The sequence below is a fragment of the Pezoporus wallicus genome, unplaced genomic scaffold (assembly GCF_028554395.1).
Source record: "Pezoporus wallicus isolate ANWC-B61680 ecotype Strahan unplaced genomic scaffold, APGP_CSIRO_Pwel_v1 contig_3812, whole genome shotgun sequence".
In the NCBI taxonomy this organism is placed as follows: Eukaryota; Metazoa; Chordata; class Aves; order Psittaciformes; family Psittacidae; genus Pezoporus; species Pezoporus wallicus.
This window is the reverse complement of record NW_026639618.1, coordinates 2,418,400-2,444,670: the sequence shown is the minus strand read 5'-3', so window position 1 is coordinate 2,444,670 and position 26,271 is coordinate 2,418,400. Positions and strand designations below refer to the sequence as shown.

The window sequence follows — 26,271 nt, the reverse complement described above, 5'->3', positions numbered from 1 at the left end:
TGAGCTACTTGCCCAGTTGTGCTGCATCAGGAGCAGCACCTTGGTAATAGACAAAACCCGTTGGACATCTGCAATGCTCCGATGGTCACATCACCCCTGCCAAGGGAACAGCATGAGTGATGGAATGATGCTGGCTTTGCTGCTGATGTGAAGGGTGGTTAAGTACTCCTGAAACGTTCCTCTCACACATGGTGGGTCTGTTCCTCTTGGGCTTGGTTCTAAACCTTTTCAGTGTGAGGCCTACCTGCTCAGCTCAAAAGCTTTCCTGCAATTTCACCAGCTTGGTGGTGAAGGCAACAGAGATCCCAGCCCCAATTCACACTGCAGGGAGCAGCCTGCCACAATTAATGAGCTGGAGCTGCTTCTGACAGATGTGAAGATGAAACTTAGCACTGTCTTCCGCACTTATTCCAGCCTTGAGAAATGATCAAGGAAAACCTGCAGCTCCTGTTGCTAAGTAGCTGCCACCATAACAAACCTTTTCATGCCTTTTCTGGCTCATTGCTGCCTCCCTCAGCATCATCAAGAACTGATTCAATTTTGTATGCATGTAATTACAAAATGCAAAATGGAACATGTCGTTTGTTTGCAGGGTCGCTCATCAGTTATTTGTCTAATCAGAGAAACATTCCTGAGTTAAACATCAAATGTGGCTTTTTAATCCAAATGCTAAGCTGCTTCTCCTTCTATTTTTTCTCTTAACACCGACTGTGGGTTTTTATTCCTCAAACATCAGCATTTCTTTTGTTTTGGAGATTAGTCCCGTAGTCAAGGAACATGAGAAGCAGCTTAATTTGTACAAAACCAAATGTAGCTGAACTTCTCTGCAGAACTGCTCAGCGGTGGAACCGTTTATGATATTCCGATCCTCCGTGTCAGAGCTACAATCCACTATGATGTGTGGCACAAGCTGCCTGTGAAGTGCACGTTGCCTCTAATTCTGGCTTACTCTCAAGTACAGTGAGGACAACTTTCACAAGAGGCACAGAAAGTCAGTGCAGACACATCCTCTGGCAGAGGCTGGATTTGGGTTCTGTCACAGAAATACCCCATTTGAGGGAGAACATTCAATTTCTGCTTTGGAAAAGCAGCCTATGAACACTGCTGTGCAAGCTGACGATGAACATGCCAACCCACCGGGTGCAGCCAGCACTGGGACTCCTGAATTCAAAGAGCATTATTGTGAATCACTTTCTTTGACTGATTTAACACACATGCAAAGTTGGCAGAGCCACCCGACAAAGCAATCCTCACCACTCCCCTCCTCAGTTCTCCTGCCTGGTGCTTCTTGTGCTCTGCTGGCACACGTTTCTGTGCGCCTGCCCAGTACGCAGAGTGCAGGAACTGATCCAGCTGGAGGAAAGAACCGTGCTTCCTTTGGTGGGTTTTACCCTGAATCAATCCCTACCATCCCCAAACCTAGATAACTAAATGGTAAAAATAATTGCCAGCATTAGCTGGGCACTGCAAGGCAGGGAATGGGAAAGTATTCAAGGAACTAGCAGAACAGTTTAATTTCGAGAGGAGTCCTTGCACAGGGAACGCTACTGGCTCTAAAATGCCATCTGCTCTAGAAGGATGCTGAGTATCATCAGCAAATCTGTGTTTCTCATCACATGTACTCTTGATCAATGTCAAATATTTATAAACATCCATGAATAAAGGTCAACCACACAGTCCTCAATTATTTAGTGTAAGTTTCAGGCTATGTTATTATGTTTAATGCTTTTATTGAAAACAAAAGTTGGGCAAACAAGAAAAGCAGAGGGGCTGGGGAGGGGAAAGCATGTAGAGACCTGGCTCGTGACAGCCAGACTACTTCTTGTATCCTTCCTGGCTGCTGGGGAATAGCTGGGGCCAAGTGAAATTGGAGGGTGTGTTCTCCCAGAAAGTTTCTGGCACTTTATTCTACTTCTAACACAACATTAACATTAGTGTTTGGCTAATATGAATATTTTCTCCTTTGTGAGTTTTCAGGTCCTGCATGAAAATGTTTTGAACTAAAACAAATGCTAAACCAATGTTATTCTCACAGCTCCTGTGAGAACAACGAGGGAAAAACCTCCCTTTCCCTACGTCCGGTTCTTGTCTCTCTGGTGGCTTTATCAGATGTTTAGAGGTTAGCAAGAAATGCAGAGAATTGTCCTTCCTGCCTTGTGTGTTGGGACAGTCTATTTCCTGGTCCTTTAGCTTTGCTCTGCATTCATCTCTCTAGTTCACAATATACAGCTCAGCCACCTCATGGGTATGACAGAAGAATCTGTGAAAAAGCACAAACAGGAACATGATGAGCACTTGAGGAAGTATGTTCCATGATCCCTGGACACTTGAGTGCTTTGCAAACAGAAAAACTTACCAGAACCTCACTCTTCCCTGCCCCAAGCAACGTTACATACCACCACAGAGTTGTGCAGTGGGGTGACAACAGCGGGTGGAGAACAACCCTTTGCAAATAGAGGAAGTCAAGCTGCAAGGTGTAGGAGCACCTGGGAAGACCAAAGCAGAAAAGGCAACCTAGTGTCTACAAAAGATGGGCATAGCTCAGCATCCATGACACCATGTACCTGACCCTCCAGTGAAGTCCCTGAAGTAAAGCTGCACATGAAGCTGCCAGTTGGGTCACTAACCAAGCTGGTTTAAAATCCTGAATTGTGAGTCCCAGCAGTACTTTCAGCCAATGCTGGCTGTTGTTAGAACCTGCCTCGTACACTGTCTTCTGGATGCCAGTTCTCTACTCCTGCCCTTCCCAGAAGCAGAGCTATTTAACCTCCAGCTGTAGATAGCATTACCTGCCTGACTTCCTCCTTTCCGCCCTGGAATGAGAACAGAGCTCTCTCCAGGGAGAGCTGGAGCAGGATGTCTTCCAAGGTGGTCAGACATGCAGGGCAGCAATTCATTCAACAACTTAATCTCATAGCAGAAATACTTCCATTAACTGTTTTCCTTTTCACCCACCAGAAAGGAGCAATTTGGAATGAGGGCATGCCTCATAGTCACTGACAGAAGGACTCAAGCTCTGCAGACAGAACAAACCTGGTGGCACTGGGGATGATGGAGCTCCAAGGTGTGTTCACAGCAGTTCCTTCCCCTTGCTGGTGCAGGCTGGAGACATTCCAGCCTGGATGGTAAAGCAGCAAGGCAGGAATAAATACATTTTATGGTAATGTCATCGATCTAAATCTCTTACAAGAAGATTGTTTTCCGAAAGTAGATGGTGTTACTGCACTGCTAAGAAAATGGCTTCTTACCTAGTGAAGACTAACTGAATGCTTATGGTTAATTCCTTTAAAACCCTTTAGACATTTATTTGAAGAGGAACTGTAATAAGATGCAGATGCTGTGCTTGAAGTACTCCAGCAGTCATAGGGAAAATAGAGTAAATGCTGTGCAACAGGTAGTCTTTCTGCATCTCATCATGTGTCTGCACAGTAACAGAGCAGGGAGATATGATTCCTGTAGATAGAGGAGAAATACAGAGAAAATATCCTTTGTCCCTCACTATTCCTTAGACCTTATTCAACAGCTGATCAGTGTTATTACCGTGAAGCCTGCTTTCCAAGAAATGCATGTCTGTCAGTACTTACTTACAGGTCATGTTCAAATCTAGTAACAAACCTTGTATGTTACGAAGCAGAGCTTGCACTCATTGTCTCAGATTATATTTAGTACCATCAGGCACGTACACCTCTGCAAAATCAACTTGCCCTGAATGCTGATTACAGCAGTGTAGCAAAGAGCAAAACTGATCATAAAAGTGTCCTAGCTTATTGACATAAGGCAGAAAAGCTTCCTTTCATTCTGGTCCTACTTACCCAAACTTCTGTATTTCTCTCCCTTATAGGGCGTTAACCAAAGGAATAAAATCAAGTCCTTATTTTCCAGTGCAGGCAAGCTGCATGCATGCATACGCACACACACTCAGGGCAGGCTGTGCCCTGCAAGACTTAAGAGCACAAACAAAATCAGCCCAACTCCTACCACAAGTGGCACAAAAGCAGTTCAGGAGCTTGGTGCATGGAGCCTGGATTAAGTCATCTTATTGGATCCTGCTACCAGAGGCAGCCCATGTCCAACAGAATCCACTGCCTGGAGCTCCAAGCTCTGTAGGTAACCTGAGTGAGGGACTCTAACTCTGTGGCAGATGCACTGCTTTTGCAGGCCTGGATGATCCAGGAGCACAAAGCTTCATCAGCACTGATACGCCCACACGCAGCAGCAATTCGAGCAGCAAGGGAACAGCCAAGCTACAACAGCTCCAGCTGGGTATGCTCTGACATTCAGAAGTGACTGGCATGGAGATGAATCGCATTCCATACACTACCTCCCCTAATTTTCCACACAGACATTCCTAGCATAGAACACCTGAACAAAACCTCAGTATGGCCAGTAAAATAACTCTTCCTTCCTAATGGCAAGAGATCTATTTACATACTCAAGCTCTAAATCTCTTGAAAGAGCTATATCATTACACTTCCAGTCCCAAAACAAGCAACCTGAAATGGCAGGTCCCTATGGCACAAGCGAAAGGTGTTCAAACAAGATACAGAGCTAATGCCTAACAGCTTATAACACAACTTTTATTAGAAAAGTTATACATAACAGCATCAACTATTTCCAAGAATATCAACCCTGAAAAGCAACAAAACCAGACTAAAAATGTGTAACAAGAAACTAATGACCTTTTCTATAATTAAACATTCAAGTTATCTACAATGTCTCTTTTTACAGAGGGGAAAACCATGGTTTTACAGGCACATCATGTTGAAAATAAAGCTGCAGTAACTTTATACAATTAACTTTTTCAAGGATTATTAAAACATGGTCATCATGTAGTCTCAGCTTCTTTTTTTTTTTAAACATTCACATAATTTTACAGTTGAGGATACACTGAATTTTCAAGAGTCCCAAAATTATTTCACAAAAGTGCCAACATTAAAACCAGAACCTTCAGTGTGAATAATTTTGCCCTAAGAAAAGTTAAGACAGGTTTCCATTATCAGTATTATATTCACATATATTTCTGGTGCTACCTGGTCTAGCAGTAAAGCTTCATTCTCTGCAAGCAAAATCAAGTGGGACTTCTTTTGCCAAACTGATAAAATGTTTTGAACACAGGAGTGCGCATTATTGGAAGAACTGATACTAAAACCATAAATATATCCAAAGAGCCATTAACACCCTACACAATTAAGTGGAACTGTGCCTGTTTGTACTGTATATTCAAGTTTGTTGCCCTTTCAGTACAGGCAGCATCTGAATTTAGCCTTTCTACAAAGGCAAACTGTTCTACTTCTCTTAATCATGTCTTCATATGCCTGCTTAATAAAAATCAGATAATTTACAATCTAGAAGTCTGTTTTAAAAAGTCTGGAGTTTATATACACCTCTAACAAACCTAAAGCATTTTGAGGTCTTCAAAATGAAAATGAAATTACTACAGAGTTTTCACATGATGCTTATTAACAGTAATCAGCCATTATCAGTAGTGGACCATCATGAGGTGACAAGTGAAAGGGAATGTTTCATCTAAAATGCTTGCCACGTGTTCTGTCCTTCTGTGCATGCAACAGGATCACACAGAGGAAGGGCTTTCCACAGACACTTGTTTCCCTTTAGCATTAAGGGCTACAAAAAAATCTGACTGCAAAAATGCAGTGAGAACGCAAGCTGACGGATCAGGCACTACCTTTCATATTGGCAGCTTTGAGAGACCCATGGTATGCACAAAGATCTAGAGAAGGGTGGAAAAACCCACTACTATGAGAAGCAGACCGAACATTTTAGACGAGTTTGGCAAAGTTTTTAATCAGACAAGAGGCTGGCCATTCTGGTTTACTTGTATAGGTTAAAAATATCACTATTGAATCAGCTAGTCAAATTATTGTAAGACATTTTCATTGATACTCAACATTACATGCACCAATATTGCACACATCTGCTCCAAGCTGTTAAACAATCTTCATCTGGGTCCTTGAGCCATCTGGTTTCTGCAGTTGGAACTCAAGCCACCCACCCCAGCAGTTTCACTAAAAATTTAAGTGGTAGATTTAAAATACAAAAAACCAAAATAACCCAAAAAGAAAAACCAAGGACTTTATACAGACAATGAAATCTAAATTCTCTGCAATGGTCTTCTGGGCCCTACAGATGGGGCAATACACGTATGCACTAGTGAAAGGAAACACTAGCTCTGCTGTATCTAACCATTCAAATGATATGAAATCTGGGACCAGGTGTTGCAATGATGTCGCTGTAAGGCTCCTCCTGTGTCAGCTCAATAGCTTGCTGCTTTTTAAGTACCAGGAAACTGTAGAATTTGGCAGCTGCTTGTTTTCTATTTGTATTTCTGCACAGCTCGAGCAAACTGATGGATTCCGCTCCAGTCTTCGCAAGAGCTCTCTGAAAAACATGAACATCGATACCACAAGTTAAATAAAGGACTACATACAAAGAAGAATGCCTGTTGGCAAGATTCTGGTTGTTGTCACTGTCCTGGGTTCAGCAGTAGCAGTCACCCCCAGGACTCTGGGAAGGACATGATATTGGATGGGGACATCACAACATGTACATGGAAACTTCTATATGGATCTTACCTAAATGAAACCAAGGCGGCTTCACAAGGATGTGCCAATAAAAATCAGTCTTGAACTTATTCCAGAAAAACTGCAGTATGGCACTAGCTTTTCTTCTGCACCAAGAGCTAAGCCAGTCCTTTCTAACTACAGGACAAAGACTTTTGAACTGCGGGGGGGGGGGGGATATATCCTGTTTTATTTCTCAAATTAAAAAAAAACTCCAAAACAAATAATAATAATGACCTGTTGTCTGAAACAAGATTTCCAGAGCTCAGGCTCTTTAAAATGCCTCATTTTCCCCAACGTGAAAGCCTGTTTATTTCTAAAGCTCGCCCGTTTGTCTGAAGCTGAATTACCCAAAGTCACTTATACTTTTTTCAAAGTCTTGGCCAGCATATTTAAATATTCAGGAAAATACATCTGTTTGCTGGCAAGAACAACAACTGACGCCCTCAATTCAAAACAGAACTGTCTGCTCTGGAATATCTACTAGATGAAAAGATATTCGGCTGGCCAAACCAAATTACTTTATATTAAACAGATTTTAACTTCAAATCTCATTACAGACTTAATGTTTCAGCCATCCAGTGCAATGCTCTTTGGGGCATATTGAAGAGAATTGAAAGAAGAGAAGAAAAAAGCTACACATGGTGCAAAGAGAATTCTAAAGCTCTTTTCAGAAACTGTGATGAAACATTCGGTGAGGAAAACATTACACAACATTACCAACTGAACATCTGCACACTTGAAAAACTGCTTTTAGGCAACAGTTGTACTGGTTTGGGCTGGGACAGAGTTAACTTTCCTCACAGCAGCTCATGGTGCCCCCAGCTGACCAAAGGGATATTCCATACCACATGAAGTCATGCTCTGCAGTAATAGCCAGGGGAAAACAAGAGGGATGTGTGCACGCATTTGGGGTTACAGCATTTGTCTTCTTAAGTAACCATTACATGCAGTGAAGCCCTACTTTCTTGGAAATGGCTAGATGTCTGCCTGCTGTTGGGAAGCAATGAATGAATTCCTTGTTTTGCCTTGCTTGCAGATACTTTACCTATTAAACCACCTTTACCTCAACCTACATTTTCTTGCTTTTACCCCGTAATTCTCTCCCTCATTCCAACAGGAAGGAGTGAGCAAATGGCTATGTGGGGCTGAGCCCATTACCAGGGTTAAGCCACAACCACAGTTTAAAACAATCTTATTAGCAGAATTCATGCAGCCGTGCAAAGGAACTTAAATCACATCAGTTTACACTGTGAAGGTACTTAAATTAAGTTTTACTTAGGTGTCCTAAGGGCTATTTAGGAGTTTCAAATTAAAATTTTATTGTTGTGTGAAGTAAGGAGTAATTCTTACAATACAACTCTAGTAAGATTTTCCAGAACTGTAAAGCTTCTGCTTGTTTATATCAGACTTTTGAGAAGCTTAATAGAACACAGAATACTACTTAATCTCATCACACTGAAAGCTCTGCAGCATTGCTGCACCCAGTTCACTATACTGGAAGTTCAGAGACACAATAATGACAATGAGCTTATATCAGCAGATACAGAGCCTATCAATGTCACCAAAAAGCAAAGATGGAAAACAAAACCAGCTTTGAGACAGAACTGAAACACTTCAGTGACAGTGGAATCTCAGGAGCTGCCAAAATGTTTAAGGGAAGAAAGGGTAGGAACCACAAACTAGACTGAAAGGCAAAGGTAGTCCAAGAATATATGAAGTACACACACAGAAACCTAGATGCAAATGGACAGCAGTTTGCACGTAAGTGTATATATGGGGTGTTATCAGAAAAAAGCAAGCAAGAATCCATCCTACAAAGATTATCTGTCTGTACAGACCAAAGCCACATGCTGAAAAGTAACACTGCACCTTAGCCAAGGTCAGATTCCCATAGTTTTTATAAATTCAGCTTATCGTAGCATGGAAGTTTTCAAACTAGCCTAGCTGAGACTAAACATTCTGTAACAGGGTTTTATCCCTACACCTTGTTGGGGTTTGCTCAGGGTAACACAGCACTAAGTCACAGGTGCTAAGGTTTCATTAAAAACACAATTATTTTAAAATCTGAATTTCCACTTTCTTGCACACCAAGTGAGGACATAAACGTTGAAAAACTCTTAAAGAAAAAAACTGAACTTCAAATGTTCTTTGGAAAAAGAATGACAATTATAGTATGATTTAATCAATTACAAGCATCCCCCACCCCTCCCACCCAAAAAAAAAAAAAAAACCAAAACAACAGAACTGGTATTTTTAAGTCTGTAACATCTACTGCAAAGAAAGCTCATTCTTAACCTTCCTACTACGGTCAGAAGCATCAAAGGCTACTTTAAGAGAAGCAAATGATCATGTGTACCTGAAGTCCATGAAGCATTTGTTGAGTCCTCTTGTTCCATCTCCTTTCTTCTTGATCCTGATCACCCCCTGTGCCATCTTCCTCCTGCAAGTAGCCAAAATTCATGCATTTACAAAATAATCTTTCATCCACCGAGCTATGCAATGAAAGAGGATATATAGGTATCACTGCAGCTTTTTCTTTTCATCAAGCCAGAAAGTTTAGACAATTTGAGTTGCAGGATACATCCAGGAGAGGCAGGAAGTGGGATGGAGGAAGACAGATCTAAGCTGATGTACCGTAGCAAGGTTGCCTACCATGATGATTATACCTCAAAATGTTATGCTGAGAATTAGTAAAACAGAGAAGTTCAGTCACGACAGATGAATGAGAAGAAACCCTTCCTTCCAATCTAGAATTGCTAGCACTGAACACAGTACTAACAGTGCTTTTTGCATTGCAAACATTAATAAACATAGATATATTCACATTTCACTTTGGAACCAGAACTACCGAAAAGAAAACAGGTTATTGCTAAAAGCTGCAAAGACCAGCAGGTGTTATGACTCAGCTCCCCATGTCCTATGAAACACTCACCTACACAAAACAGTACTTGTTTACGGAAGATGTGTTATGTATTTTAAAAGCAACATCCTGAAGTGTCAGGCAGTTGGACTAGATGATTGTTGTAGATCACTTCCAACTGAAAATGCTCTAACAGCTATTTACGCTGTTAGGGAAATCATCTTGACTGATGTAATTCACATTTCTTTGTATATGTGACTTCTTATAGAGGGTAACTTCACATGTCCAGATACATTCCTTCTCCAACAATAAAACAGTTCAAAACCTAGTTTAATATTATGTATTTTGGGTGTAAAATGAAAGCAATCAATGAAGTTTGGCTTGATATCCACAGAATATTAAATATTGTTGCTAAGAAACAGCTTCAGTTATCACATTTTAGAACATCAATGGTTTTCTTACAAAAATCTACATCTATGAACTGGCATCGATTATTTGAAATGGAACCATAAAATTAAGGTCAAAACTTCCCATATAAGGCATCATAAATATATACAGTGGTTTAATCTAACCATATGTGAGAACAGGAGAACCCTCTAATTCAAAGAAGAATGTATATGCAATTTATAAAACAGAATAATATAAATAATACAAAATGGTCACAGAATAATTTTTAAATCCATATTTAGAACCTTTGGAAATGTAGATTTAGTTTCCCAAGTAAGGACTAAAGATTTATTTCTTATGCCAGTTAATGATTCCAAAGTCAATCAGTGCTGAGGAACACACAAACCCTTTCCAGATAAGATTTCTTACCTCCTCTTCCTCCTCCTCCTCTTTCTCCTTTTCCTTCTCCTTCTCTTTTTCTGGCAGAAGTTCTAGCTCTGGTATTAGCTGGCAGATGTTTTGGGGCTCCTCTGGAGGCATTTCTACAGGTGGCATTTCCAGCTGTTGTGATGGTGGATGCTTTAAGAGTACACAATACAGTTAAACCAGCAGCATCACTTATCAGTGCTTTTACAATAGGATGCTGATGCTATAAACCACTTTCACAAAACCCAAGTCTCTAAATCTGAGCCATTTGTCAGAACTTTTCAGTTTTGAAGCACATAAAGCAATTTGTTTTGCTGTCCACAGATGTATTTTTAATCTTTTACATTCTATTCAAACCAAAAATTATGACACCACTATAAGGAAAAAGGCTTTCCAATAAACTTCACTTAGTCCACCACCCAAACTACTGATCTCATTTCTTGGATCAGCTCATGCAACTTTAAAATCCCATGTAACCAGATGTAGTGCTACACAAACACATTTTAACTCACTGGAACAACGTATCTTCAAGCTATCAAAATTATGGTCTTTGCAAGACAAGCATGAAGGAATTAAGATGTAGGTACTTTGTTAAATTTCTCAAAACGCATGAGTGACTTTGGTAATCGGGTCTCATTCCTCAGAAGATATTTTTACCAAGAAAATCCAGAAAAGCAGTTTAAAAAGATTTATATATTCAGTTTTAATAAAATTATTCTCCCCCCTGAATCTATGCTTAGTTAAGTGTTTGCCAGTAAAGTTACCATGACACCTGGAAACTGTTTTACACTCTTTCTACTCTAAAATACCTCAGAGTAACTTTTTAGAGACACAGAGCAGATACTGCTACAGGTAGAATATATTGCTACTGCTAGAGGCCTGATCTGGCTGGCATGATCAAAGAATTCCCAACACACACCAATGGCACCACAAAGTACAGTTAATGCCAATTTCATCCAATCACATGGCCAAGAGGAGCAGCACCTGCCACTTTTTTTAGTAAGATAATGTAATATCCAACAGTCTCATTCTACAGCAAATGACCTGTTCGCCAAGAAACTTGTGAAAGTGGGGTTAAATACCACACACAAGACAGCATAAACCAGGAATGCTCTCACCAAGTAAGCATTCAGAAAAGAAATACACCTTTCGTTTTGCCCATTTCCCCCCACTTCACAAACATGGTTATCTTTCATACTGTATCATAGCTTTTACAGAAGAGAAAGATTTGAGCCAGTTTCCAAGCCTACTCATAAGTCAACTAGGAAATCTTTCCTAAAAATCAAAATTATCTTTCGAACCCTTAATTGTAGAACATCAGGACTATCTTTAAAAGGAAGCTGTACAGCTAACACAATTCTTTCTTCATCAGTGAAAGCTGCTCATACACACTTGCCAAACAGAACTTAATAGCTTTGTAAGCCATACACCTTTCTCCTTAAAGGCTATTTTCTGGAGGAGACAGCACCATTTCTTTATCCTACCTGCATTTTAAGTGCAAATCTTACTGAAGCATTTAGGTAAAACACCACAAAGACTACCCAGGGCCATAGATTCTGATACTACTCCAGCATATTCACATCACTGCAGAAAACTAGTGCCTCAAATCTGTATCACTTTTCATTCTTATATTGAAAATAAAATCAAAAAATCTTACTCACAGGTAACACTGGCTCTGGTTCTACTTGCTGTAGTTTGCGCTTAACACCTGTCTGAGGTGGTGGTGGTGGCATTACAGAGTCATCCAGGTTGGTTCGGCTGCCTTCCATCATTGATTCTTGCAAACGACTTGGTTCTTCCAAAATAGGTTCATCTATGTTACAGAACAAACCCAGTTTTAGATACTTTGTAAAGCTTCAAATTACATTGCTAAGTCCAACCTGCTATTGATTTAGAATTGAGCACTCTTTTAACAGCCTGAATAGCTTTGGCACCATTGTGAACAGAACTGGTACAGATGTGCATACAACCCAATCCAACATCCATTTAGCCTACTGGATCAAACTCTAATTGTCTTGTGCTTCTAGGAAAACAGGCTATTTTAAGTCACAGGCTGTGTATCAAGCTAAACAACCATTACAAAGCTCTTTGCTTCATTCATAATCTTTGGTGACTTAATACGAAGCACAAACAGAAGAGTCAAAAATAAGCTCTGACAGAAAGCAGAGCATCTTTGACAAGACACAAACCAATGACATCTCGTTGCTGCTGTTGCTGTTGTTGCTGTTCCTCTCTGGGAACCTCTGGGTTTTCAAAGTCTTTAAGGAACTCATCAAGGTTGTCAGCTTCTCCACCTTTCCTCCTCTTTCTTAGGTCTTCTGGTACCAGGGGTGTAAGACAACGAGTAAAGAGCTACAGGGAAAGGTGATGTTAATCACTACTGTAGTTCTCAGTGTCACTTAATTTCATTTCAAAACAAGCGATTATGGGCCATTTCCTTTCCCATTCTTTATGCTCCTTTCCAACAGTATTAACATTTAACAAAAAAGGTAATTTATTTCTATAACTGATAACTATTTTAAGAGCTAGTGTTATCTTAGTTGTTTTAATGACTTTTTAAAATTATAAATACTGCTATCACATCGCTATTCATATGCTGATGTTTATTATATATGAGGCACAATCCTGAATATAGTCCATTTAGAAATGAGCCTGCACAAAGCCATTACCTTCAGTAGCCTGTTATTCCACAAAGGCTGAGCAGGCAGAGAGAAAAGCTTTTCAACACCACCAGTTTCTTTCCACATCATCAGCTTCTTAGTAGGAGGTGCCAAGTCCAACGTAGTAACAATGTCAGAATAGTCACTTAACTGGGCTCGAATAGTCTTGCTATCCAGTTCTTTCACACTGTCCACAATCAGCTTTCTCTTCCTCTTTGCTTTGGTTTCCTTGACTGTTGAGATTTTTAGAGAGTAATAAAGGTTAACTCAAACGGACACAGCACTGTGCAATAATCCTGCAGGTTCTCTATAGGTGTTATCTGCCCATGTATAATGCTGCCTCAAGAATCTAAGGCAATGTTAGCTTTGTGAGAAGGAATGAAAAGCTGCAAGCCCTAGTTAAGGGTCAAACACTATGAATGCTGTACCAGAACCTACAAACCCTTCCATGTGTACATGTAGTTCTTCTAAATCTACCTAAGCCTCAATGTCCTCATCTGCCTCCCTCCCTCATGGTTTGCTTGTCAGGCTGGTGATCTTCAGGAGCAAACCCTTGAGATGTAAGGCCCCTCTGACCAAAGAGTTAAAATGCCACCAAATTTTTCCCCTAAGCCCTATCTGTGCTTTGGTAGTGTTAATGTGGGTGGTTATCTTACCTGTACCTCTCATCCTGCTCTAGAATGACTTTACTGCAAATTGCTTACAGCCTGGCACTCTGCAGCAGACCCTGAAGCTCTGGCAAACGCTGTCTTTGCTGGTCCCAGCTGATCAGCTAGGACCTCTGCTGCTAGCTTGCCACCAGAGGGCAGCGCTAGGGCCTTTTAAATTGGCCAAGCAGTAAATCTGGCCTGGAGTTCAGTCTGAAAACACAGGACAAACTACATTTTTTCCAAATCTTTTATAATTTTTTTTCAATAAAACAGGGATCTGTTTCTGATGATCCAAGTACAGTACCAGTTAAAATAATAGAGTGTCTTGCATTAGAGAAAAAGACAAGGAATTTACTATTTAGAAGAACATCAACTACAGATGCATCTCCAGAAATCATCAATTCATTAAAGCTATCAGTCACCAGAAGAGCTCTCATTCTTGGTATAAACAGTCACTCCTGGCCATCAAACATAATTGTGCTGCACTACAGACACTGCATTAGAATTAAAGACATGGTAAGTTCTATTCCAATGCACTGTATTTTAAGCAGCATGTTTACCAAAAGCTACAGTATCATGCTGCTGCACACACTGACTGCAGAAACTACAAACTAGGATCAATTTAGACCATCAGTGTAAGGTACCTATGCGGAAAGTGCCTGAAGGCTATGGTTAGAATAGAAGAAATACAGCACTTGGTCTGCTTTCTCTTTCAACTGAGAACTAGAGTCAGCAGCAGTGCTAGACATTCATTTCCACTCCATGAAACTAAGGTGGTCTCTGATGACCCAAGTAGAACACCCACAAATTGCTTACTCACCAGTTATGTCAATAGGCTCCAGAGCAAAAGCTTCCTCTTCATTGGGGACAAGTGTTGTCTGATCAGTCATAGTTGGTAATGGTTCAACTGGATCTACCGAGTCTGGGCTGTCTGGTCCACCCACTGCCAATTAGAACAAGTATCTTGCACTATGTCAAAACATTAAGAAACTGTGCTACCCTTCCCATGCCCTCCTCCACACCTTAAAGTGGTTTACCACATTTCATACTTTTGAGCTCAACATGCTTTTAGGGAATAACTATTTTTCCTTTTAAGGAATAGCTGGTAACAGCTCAACTGGATCTACTGAGTCTGGGCTGTCTGGTCCACCCACTGCCAACTAGAGCAAGTACCTTTCACTATGTCAAAACATTAAGAAACTGTGCTACCCTTCCCATGCCTGTGAGAGATGGATCCGATTCCTATAAGAAGCTGAGATGGAATTCCACCGTTCCATTGTCTCAGAGATGGGTGGGAGGAGTTAAGACTCCAGTATCCACTGCCTGGGAAAAGGGTGTGAGGAGTGAAATGGGACACCACTCATCCATTGCCTGAGGGATGAGTAGGAAAGAGCTGAGATAAGACTCCATTATCTCAAGGTGTGAGGAACTGCTGCCCATTACCCCCAGATTTGCTGCAGGCACATGCAGTTGAAGAGCTGGCTGCAAGACCAGGGAAACTGGTCCACCAGGAATGTTTAATACTGTCCTGGGTTCAGCTATAGCAGTCATTTTTCTCCTTAGTAGCTGGTGCAGTGCTGTGTTTTTTACTTTAGCCTGAGAAAAGTGCTGATAACACCGATGTTTTCAGTCATTGCTAAGTAATGCTTACTCCCATCAGGGACTTTCTCAGTCTCACGCTCTGCCAGTGAGGAGGAGCATGGGAAGCCAGGAGGAAGCAGAGATAGGACACCTGACCCAAACTAGCCAAAGGGGTATTCCATACCACAGCACGTCATGCCTAGTATATAAACTGTGGGGAGATACCCGGAAGGCCCAGATCACTGCTGGGGTCCGGCTGGGTATCAGTAGGTGAGTAGCGAGCAATTGTATTCTCTCCCACTGTTATTTTATTTCCTTTAGCATTATTATTATTGGTGGTAGCAGTAGTAGTTTTATGTTATACCTTAGTTACTGGACTGTTCTTATCTCAACCTGTGGGATTTACATTCTTTCAATTCTCCTCCCCATACCTCTGGGAGTGGGGGGAATGAGTGAGTGGCTGCATGGTTCCAAGTTACTGGCTGGGCTTAAACCATGACAAATACCTGACATGGAGAACAGAGGTACTCCCTCCAACTCACTACAGAAGGGGGGAAAAGGTAATCACAAAAAAAAAAAAAAGCCTTTGCCCTGAAGATGACTTCAAAAGGACACCTCTGTGAGGACACTCTCCGCTGATGACTACTATGGACACCATCCACAAGACATCGCCCTGAGGGCAACTCCATCAGGACACCTCCAAGGGTGCCTTAAAGGGGACAAACTCCACGAGAACACCCACCTCCAACGACTACTACAGACTCTGGGGGGACACAGCCCTGATACTGACTATAAACCCTGAAGAACTCCCACCACTGATGACAGTGGATCCCCGGGACACTACTAGATCCATGATGGTGACCATCTCTCCCTCTGCATCCCAAATTCTTGCCTCATTTTCTACTTTTTTCCCCAATCTGTCCTACTGCTATGCCCTTTATTACAGTAATTTCCCTTTTTAATAATAACTGTCTTTTTTTAACAAGCCAACTGATCAACTACAATACTTGACCTTGTTTGCATCTTAATTTCCCTCTTGGGATCACAAACGAGAAAGGGTCCAACACTGGGGTTTTCTCCAATTGGATCCTGACAATGCCCTCCTCCACACCTTAAAGTGGTTTACCACATTTCATACCTTCGAGCTCAATGTGTTTTTTAAGGAATACCTATTCTATTATTCTATGAATCAGGATCCCAATTAAATCCGTTTAGAACAAGTAATTCTAGACCTAGCCCTCGCTCATACTCACTTGATACATTATCATCATCATCCATATCATCATGAGGAGGCTGCTCTGGCATCATCACTCCACTTTCTGAGAGTGCAGGTGGGTCATCAAAAATACCACCATCATTATTACTGAGAAGTTTATCATCTGAAAACCATACGAAACAATCGGTTTTGCATCCAGAAACTCATGAAACAAGTATAAACAAACTCATGACAACACAGATAAAGATAACGCAAAGGTTAAAGAAACCTATACTTTCAAAGCTGACATAAAAGCAATTAGTTCTTTTTCAAGGCACATTTCTGCTCAAATTTTGAGGTTACAGATAGCCTTTATTACAATGCACATTCCACATACTTGCATCTTACTAGTTTCTTAGTAGTTCACAAAGAAGCACTTGATACAATTCTCAACATATTAATTAAACCCTTGGAAGGAGTCAAAGAACAAGAAGAGTACAATATTTTGTCCAAAGAATGTTACGGAATGGTAAAAACTCAGGATGATTTAATTTTACTTCATTTGAAATATGCCAACACTTAACATGCTACACATCATCTGTGTACTGTATCACAGTAGCACTCTCAAAACAGATTCCCACTACTGAAGACGCAACTTAGAGGGACCTTGTCAACAAAGGAAACACCCTCCCTCCCTGCTTCCCCTCAGAGCTAATTATTGAGGCAGAAGATAGAACAGAGGAAAAACAAATTTCTCAAACATACCCAATATTCCACCATCATTTCCTTCTCCAAAATTATCATCTTTGTATTGGTCTTCATATTCCAGGTGATTGGATTTCTCATTGAGGTGACTGGTGCTCTGTTCAGGTTCCAGTAGGAGATTGGAAGCACTGGTGCTCACTAGCATGTCATCCTCAAATGCACTACCTTCTCTCATCATCTCACGATCATCCATCCCAAAGTCACCTGCAAGGATACGATTTCACTGATATAAACACTAAAGAACCAAGATGGAAGAGACCTAGCTCAAAGGCCCATATGCAAGATCATTTCAAGTTATCTTACTTGAAGTTAATGACAAGATATAAGGAATAGTGCCCAACAACACCACAGGGAAAATACTGTTCAAGCAATTATAAAAATAACCATCTCCTCTTCAAAGAATTTTATTATGTGAATTGATTTCAGCAAGATCCTACTAAAATTTAGCTGCACTGAAACCAAAGAATTCCAAGGAATTAAAAAAAAGTTGTACTTTATGCCTTGAGTTTGGGCTTCATGTATAGCGAGCAAGCCAATACCACCATCAATACCTAGATCATACTTTCAAAAAGATTACTAAATTATGGATTACATTTGTATACTCTGGAAATTAGATATTCAAGTGCAACTGTCTTCAGGCTTTAATTCAGATCTTAGAATGCTGTCCTTCAGAAGATACTGAAAGAAGTAAACTAGTGGCCATAACTGCTTTAGCTTTAGAAATCTCCTAACAGTTTCTGATTGGAAACATGCCTATGATTAAAGCAACAGCTGACTTCATATTCACAGCACATTTTGAAAATTGTAATTGACATAGTACTTCACTAATCAACTTGACTGAATACTCTTTACTATATTTGGACTTGATGATCTTATAGGTCTTTTCCAACATAGTTGATGCTATGATTCTTCAGCTTTACATAAGCAGCTAAAAGCTTGCTGAAATTAAGAGGAAAAACTGACATGAACAAACTAAAAATTAATGTACAGAAACACAACATTTTGGACCTGTTTTGTTGGGAATCCATTGCAATTGCAAAACTGTAACTTTACAGTTACCAAAACCAGCTTAGTAACACATAGTACTACACAAGATTTTTACCAAAGTCGTTATCTTGGAGGATACTGATGTTGCCCACTTCTTCTCTCATTGTGATTTCTTCCACTCTACTCTGGTTCAAACTGAACTGTTGGGCCACATCAATGTCACTTAAACAAAGAGAAGCCAATTATTAAAAATTAAGAACAGATAAAGCCTGCTTAGAGAAATGTGAAATGAGCTTCTAAGTAGTACACTACACGCTTCAATCAATGAATGAAAAACCTGATAGTGGATACAGAATAGAAAACATTACTTAAACCAGTCAGACGATTCACAATTAAAACCTATCATCCAAATTGCATTAGCTTCTGGGAGACGTATCAGGAGCCTCCCTTACCCCTTGCTATGTCAGGGTCACCAGTTTTAAAGGCCAAATTAACAGGCAAGAAAAGATATCTCCCCCCCCCTTCAAATGTCAAAAGTTATTAGTATATTAATTTATCATAAATCTATCTAGTAGCAGTGCCAAGTTAACACTCTGTGGTGTGTTAAGGTCCATTTCTTAGAAGACCACAGAATTTTTATGCGGTTTCAAATTAATCTGAAATATAAACCAGACAGAACATTGAGTAAAGCAAACTGTATCCCAGAAATTCCATTATGAATAATCCAAAAGGGTAACAAACAATTCAAGTTGTACACTTGTTACTATGTTCACAAGCCACCAATCAGTATTAAAAAGTTTTAAGAATTGAAAGTGCCACTACAGACATCTCCATAAAACTAATCTTGTCTAACCTGAGAATATATGTGATGCCTTGCACAGAGAAAGAAGGAAATAACAATGCGTATCTGAGTTTCTTAAAAGCCTCTGTATGGACAGCTTTAGCTTCAGTTAAAATTACATGCTACTATGAACCTCAAATCAATGCAAAGATGATGGTGTACTTCCTTGGTGTAGCAAAAGGCTTAAGGATACAAGTTACCTACAGACTGGATTTCTTTAGTTTGGCAAGGCTTTTGCTGTTTAAAACCAAGCTCTCCTTAACTAAAACCAGACATCATTTGCATGGAAATAAAAGAAAAACCAAACAAAAAAGCAGCCCAAGCTTACTCTAGATCCGGAAGTGGTTGGTCAAAATCATGAAATTCCTCAGGTAAGGTAATAGCATTGTAAGCAGCCTCTCTGTTTTCCTCAGGCAAATCGACAACCCCTGCAGAGAACACTCAGACGTAAGTTCCCACTCCTTAAAAGGACAGCATTTTCCCCCTCTGCCTTCAGTACTGTTTTCTTTGCATGAGTTTCTTGTCTTTAAACTGATGAACTGAATTGATGCTAGACACCTATGAAGAAACCTTAGGTAATGTTAGAATTGAGATTCAGTCTAAATTCAGAATATATACCCTCAAGCCCTTGTCCTGTTTCATATGACCCTGGAAGCCTCAAATCACTGGATAACATTTCTGTAGCCCAATGCAGAGCTGTGCAGCCAAAAGAGGCATTGCGCATCATCAAAACACTATGCAGGTAACCTGCTACATAATCAGTTTATCATGAAGATCTAGATGATCCAGTTAGTCCCATTGGTTTGGGTAAAGCAGCAACAACACAGCAGTCTGTTTTGGTTAAAGCTGTGATTCAGTCAGTTCAATGAGCTCTGAAAGTCCCAGCACAGTACTGACTGCACCTGGGCTGCACAAACTCCTAGATTTCTGCATTTAGAAGAGCTGGATTAGCTAAACCACATACATACCTTTTCTTTCCCTCCTGAGACGTATAATCTACTATTCAGTGGGCATTCTGAGAGCATGACTATCAGATTAGGCATCACATAAGAACAGCGCCAATAGTTGGAGCCTCTCTTTTATTCAAAGGCTTAGAGGTCAGGACACTTAAAAGTGCATGGGAAATGAAGGTTCAATTTCTTCTGTAACTTGAAGAACATTTGAGATCTACTTTCTGCCTTCTGACCCACATAACACAGGCAACTCTGAGGTACAGCTACTTCAGAAATACTCTGCCCATCATGTTTCCTTCTGCAATGAACAAGCAAAGAGCCACAGTCTAGAGAGACCAGGAAGAAGCACGAGTCTGTAGTTTACTCATCCTGGAACTTGGCTAGGAGTGAAGAAACCCTAGTCCATCCTTTCAGGGCTATTCAATATTTTTAGCTGTTGGCTGCTTAAAATAAAACATGTAATTGATTCTCAGTGCAGACAGGGTGAAGGACAATATCTAAATCACAAAGCTGATAAACTGGGAACAAAGACAAGTGCCTCAACTTGTTTCAGGTCAGCATGCCATGTTCTGTTAGCCTTGTTTTAAGGTGCTTCACCTTCTACACACACTCTGTTAGGAGTGGAAAAACTGGGAAAACAAATTACTTTATGAAATTAGACAAATTTATGATATGATCACCTGGGGCACTTAAATGCAATAGTAAACAAAAAATCTGCAACGGTCAACAAATTGCCACTGAAAGCTACATAAAGTTCAATGCCTGAATCACAAAATGGAGACTGGGAAACGAAGATAAAAGAATGATATACCTTCACTTTCCTCAAATTTACTGTGGCACTGGCTTTCAAGAGCTGCCTTTAAAAGAAAAAAACAAAACCCAAAACCAAAAAAGTCTTCCTTTAAAGAAAAAGTTACTCACAAACTTAAAAAGGTAGAATGCGATTCAGCAGCTGTGAGTATCCAGCAGCATCACTGCCACAGCTGGAAAAAAGTTTCCCAGGCCAAAATGAAAGAAAACTATCAACTGCGTGTTAGCCAAGTAATGAACTGTTGTATGGAAAATCATTTCAGTTATTAATATGGCTCCACATCTTCATGGAAAAAAAACTTAAAAGTAAGCAACTATATAAAGGAGAAGTTGTGTGCTGCACATACAAAAGGGAAAATATCTTTGTTGCACACAATACAGTTCACATTATTTCCAGAAACTAAAACATGAAGGAGGTAAAAATAAAAACCCAGCTTACTGTAACTCATGGCTAGGCATTCTTCGCCCTTGATGGAAACAAGCTGCTGTCTGTGCTTCTATTCAGTGCATGCAACTGACCTTTTACAGACTCATGACAGAAGGTAAAAACCATGCAGCATATTTCCATTTATACACCAACAACAGCCAAAATCATAACTGAGATTTAGTGAATCAGCACTAAAGTTTTCTTTCAGAACACAAAAGATGTTTTTTAGCATACAACTCAGTCACACAGTGGACTGAAACTGCGCTGAAGAACTTCTTTAATCATGTAGAAAGAACTGCATGCAATTCTTCTACAGAGACAGGAAGACAGAATTGTATACCTTCTTAATACTTATCATTATATAAACAATGTTACTTTTCAAGAGAGTGCTTAAAGACAGATACCTGGACGAAAAGCCATCTTAATCTTAATGAAAGCCTCATTACAGTCTGCAAGAAGATATTTTGCTTTCCTGTGGTAGATTCTAACAACGCCTAGTAAGAGATGTCCTGAGGTTCGAAGTGCCATCTTCACCTAAAAACAAATTGCACAACCAGTGAATTAGATGTGGCCTCACTTTTTTTTCCCTGTAATGAAATTTCAGTTGGTTTTGCACAAGTAACATCAAATATCCAAACCAAGTGTAAAAATCAGCAGAAAACTAAAGAATGAACAAATACAAAGTTGACAGTTCAAGATGATACTCTATATATTACTGACTGATATTTGCCAGGTCATCCATGAATTAACAGCATCTCACTCCAGGAATTCCCAAACACTGCTCTGTCTAGTACAATAAAAAAAAAAAGTGACATAGCAAACCCCATTTTACAGTATCTTTTTCTGATATCTTTGTTATTTTTATTGGGGGTGGGGGAAAGGACAGTCATAAATTACAATTCAAGTAAAATTTGGTTAAAAACTGATACCTGTTACCTCTCAATCTTCTGTCCTGCAGTTAAGGAGAAAACCAGAGAAAAATATTGGAAGATGTGGGGCATCCATAAACAAGCACCGCCACATTAAAAGAAGTTAGTTTCTTTCCTCTTTAAACTCACTGCTTTACTATGTAATCAAGTATCTGCTGTGGGAACAGAAAACTGATTAAAAAGATTTCAGGGAAGGACTCAATTCTAAAGTACTTTAGTGTGAAAGAGCACGAGACTTGTGATGAAGGGTACATGGAAAATTGCCTCCTAGAATGATTAAGCCATAGAGGGCATAGGGGTTTAACCTCAAACTCTAAAAATTCAAAACCTGTGTTGTATACAGTGTCTAACATTCCAGATAATTAAAGTGTTCCACAGAGTTAAACGTACAAAAGCGTGCTATTTTCCTTTTCCTGCAAGAATGCTGCAGTTCACTTGTGATGCCATAAACATTATCATAATCTTTCTAAATCCCTCCAGAGTTGACATTGAAGCAAATCACTGCTCTAGAAGAGCATCTCTATGATTGTACTGTATAGTTCTTGCTTATGCTTTGCAGTTCTTCAAAATCCAGAGTAGCATTATAGAAACACTTCATGCTTGTACCGAAAGATAAAAGTAAGTTTTCTTTTTCAAATAGTTGCTGTTCCTTCGAGACATTTAGGCACCTGTCAAGTGGCAAAAGTCACAACCATATCAGTCCCCTAGCTCTTCAATGGAAAATTTCATGAAGACGGAAAAAAAAAAAAAAAAGAAAATCCCAAGAGCCATCCAGAAGTCTTATATTCAGTTTTGTTGCTCTCTATTCACTTCCCAGAAAACCAGAGAAAAAGGTTCAAAAGCTTTTACACTAGTATAGTATTTTTACTGCATGTCAAACTACCCTCATGTAACCAGTAACATTACAAGCTACTATGATACTTCAGATCTTTTTGTTGCAGCTAAGCAGAAAAATGCTTTGAACTTCAGTAACAAGCATAAACAACTTATCTTAAAATATTATTTCTACACCTCCCAGTAACAACAGTACTGAAAGAGTCTTAGCAAAATTCCTTTAAAAGTTATTTGTCAGAAAGCCTGGGCTTTCCTCTTCCAAACACTTGCTTCTAAATGACACATGGTACATCAAGATACAAGTCTCCTATTTACATAAAGCAAAACATTTGGTAACTTAACTGCATCATACTTCAGCATTAGAAAATTGACAAGAAAATACTCTTAAGAATCGGAGAGTCAATGGATTATTTCACATCTGAACAGACCTTTCCACCCTTTACAGTAACAACTTGACAAATTTTATTCGTATCAGTGACCCAAACAGTAACTACCACCTGTACACATAATCGCTTGTTACTACAAGATAACATTACATCAGTGTAAAACAAGTACCTTGGGTGAAATGATACTCTCCACGCTGCTCTCCAGATTACATTCAAAAACGTGGGCTTTGGTCAGCTTCTTATCCCAGTGGGCCGCCAGCCAGATTTTGGCAAGCGGCCCACGCTTGCTGAGGACGAAGTGGGCATAGAACATGGTCCCAGATGTCTAAAACAAAGTGCAAACCTGCAAAGAGAAAGGCAGTTTTGTTGTTCTTTTTTGTAGAAGATCTGTAAGAGCAACATCCCTATAAACACCCCCTTATCCTCAGCAGGAAAAGCACAGGTTTGCTTTTCTTTCATTATGGTCAGACTATTTGTTCAAGCTATTTAAAAAGCCAATACTTACAAGTGGTAGCCATGCAATAGCATATATATTTATTGCAGAGGAAATACAAAGCAGGAAGAACAGTAACCAATGTCCATTTACGTAATTTAAAAATTTTTACCATCCCGCAAGGAAAACCCAAAACTTTAATATATTAAACTTCATGGTAATGACACCAAACTCATACAACACAAACATGTCTCACTTCTCAGTCCACAGCGGTTTCCTACTTTCCACTTTCAATCCTTTCCACTCTTAATTCAGTAGCTACTAATATACTACACCAGTATATATTCTACATGGTTTCAGTAAAACATTCAGCGTTATAAAATACATAGTTCTAAACTTCTTGGATTTCACTATATTTTCTTATGGAAAGTACAATTATATCTTCATTTCTGAACACGCTCTCTCCATTTCATAATCCTTCTAATAACACTTAACATTTTTATCAACACTTGAATAAAAAAAAAAATGAAGAAAATTGACTGCATTATCTCAAACTTCTGAAGATTTAGTTTTCCTCTTTCTCCTTCATCAGAAGGACAGGCTTCCTTTTACCTATTTATGCAGGAATTACCTTCTTACAACTAGTAAGATGTCAACATATCAAACCATGGGAAAGCAGAGCAGCATGATGTCTTCTGATCTGAAGATGCTGAATTCATGCATGAGGTAAGTATATGATTCAGTTCAACTACAAGCTGAGAAAACAAAGTTTGCTTTAAAGAGGTGGAAGATTCTCCACAGCTTTTTCTTCAGCAACATCCATAACCAAGGAAAAGAAAAGAACAGGAGAGATGCAACTATTGCATTTCATCTCATCCATGCCTACAGAAAAACTGTCAGAGGAAGCACAGCAACATAACAGTAAAAGCAGGGCAGTTTAATCTGGGCAGAGACAGTGCAAGGAGCACCAGTTTCTAGCCATTAAAAAAAGGATGCAGTGTTTCCCAAATGCACGCCAACACAACTATATAGGGAACACAGGGAAACACACAGCATTGGTGAACACGACAGCCAGAGACAGATTCTCCAGAAGCTAATTCCTAAACCATACCAATTTAGTTATAGGTAGAAGAAACAAGTTTCAAAGTAGGTAGGGCAGACCTGTTGTTCTTTATAGGGTACGCTTCAAAAAAAAAAAAAAAAAAAAAAGAGGAGCAACACAATTGTGACTTCCAGAAAAAAAAACACAGGGGAAAGAGAAGCAGCGACACTATTTGTTAGTGGAAGCAAAGCCAATCTCATATCTGGACAACAGAGCTCAACCTCTCTGAAAGTTACAATTATTTTGGGGGGTAGGGTTGGGGTGGTGGTGGTTTTTGTTTTGACAAGTGGGATTTGAAGAAATATAAAGCATATGGAAGATTACAGTGATACCATACTCCATACTTGTACCCATTCTTAGGTATTCTTCAACATGCAAGATGATGAAAGCTATGAATTTCAGCTGCATTAAACAGAACAGTTTTCAGACAGCAGAACTATCAAGCTTGCCTGTCTTAATGACAGACTGGACACTGATTCTGTTCACAAACAAGAACGTACACAGTGGAGAGGACTTAAAGGAAATAAAGGCCATGTTCACCTTCAGCTTGAGTTAACTCAGAAGATAGAAAGGATTTAAACTACTCTTAGGGGTGAAGTCAATACCTTTGAGTCGTAACAAAGCTGCAGATTAACAAAAAGTTAAAAAGCCACTTTTATTTTTTGTGACTGTGTGGAGGCCAAGGACAACACTGCACAGAGATGGCCATGAGAAAGGTTTTCTAGGAAGCACAACAGAACAATTTGGAAAACTTCTTAGTCAATAAAAGTTATCTAAAGGAAGGTATTGTGCTTCTTCTCACACCATGTTTTTTGAAAGACACCACACTGTCCCAAAAGCCAGCAGACAATCCCTTTGCATACACAAAAATACTGAGGCCTCTGAAAATGCACGAGACATAACTTTACAGCACAGCATTCTGATAGCTCAACTTGCTACTACAACCATGCAGTGCTTTGGCAACAGCAGGCCTGTAAATTACCCTTGAGTAAGAGGAACAGGGAAAAATACAAACACACAGTTAACAAAAACACTTGCATTACTCCATTAAATACAACAGCTGCAGAAGAACATACTTTGATTCGTGGAGTTTGGGGCAATTATTCAGCAATGTTTTACAACCACTAAAATATGTAGCATGGATTCACAAACCTTCAAACATACAATTAACTGTAACCCTGAGAATATACTGTCCCATATGAAACATACTATTTGGACAACTCAGAAACAACTTATCACTTTAAATCCCACACAGCAAGGCTAATGCAAGCATAAGACAAATGACTATCTAAAAGAAAGCAAGGTTCCCCTCAAAAATAGGTGTTAGGATCACAGCAGGGCTAGTGATTTTACAGCTTTTTATTTGACACATTATTAACCTCTGTCTTATAAAGAATTGATAATCCAAGGCAAAGTACTCCCCATAAGGAGGCTTACCATGCATGAATGGGTTTCAAAACA

General features: G+C 39.7%; 1 protein-coding gene across 1 annotated transcript; it reads right to left on the bottom strand.

Moving 5' to 3' along the window:
- Positions 1 to 4,556: 4,556 nt before the first annotated feature.
- RAD21 (RAD21 cohesin complex component) lies at positions 4,557 to 23,639 on the bottom strand. Its single transcript, XM_057415253.1, has 13 exons — positions 23,445 to 23,639; positions 21,531 to 21,660; positions 19,265 to 19,364; positions 18,211 to 18,317; positions 17,109 to 17,312; positions 16,402 to 16,527; positions 14,388 to 14,510; positions 12,927 to 13,150; positions 12,447 to 12,609; positions 11,919 to 12,070; positions 10,261 to 10,410; positions 8,941 to 9,024; positions 4,557 to 6,399 (listed from the first exon to the last, which is right to left on the bottom strand). The coding sequence occupies exons 1-13, from the start codon at positions 23,586 to 23,588 to the stop codon at positions 6,208 to 6,210; spliced, it is 1,899 nt and encodes a 632-aa protein (XP_057271236.1). The 5' UTR covers positions 23,589 to 23,639; the 3' UTR covers positions 4,557 to 6,207.
- Positions 23,640 to 26,271: the final 2,632 nt, after the last annotated feature.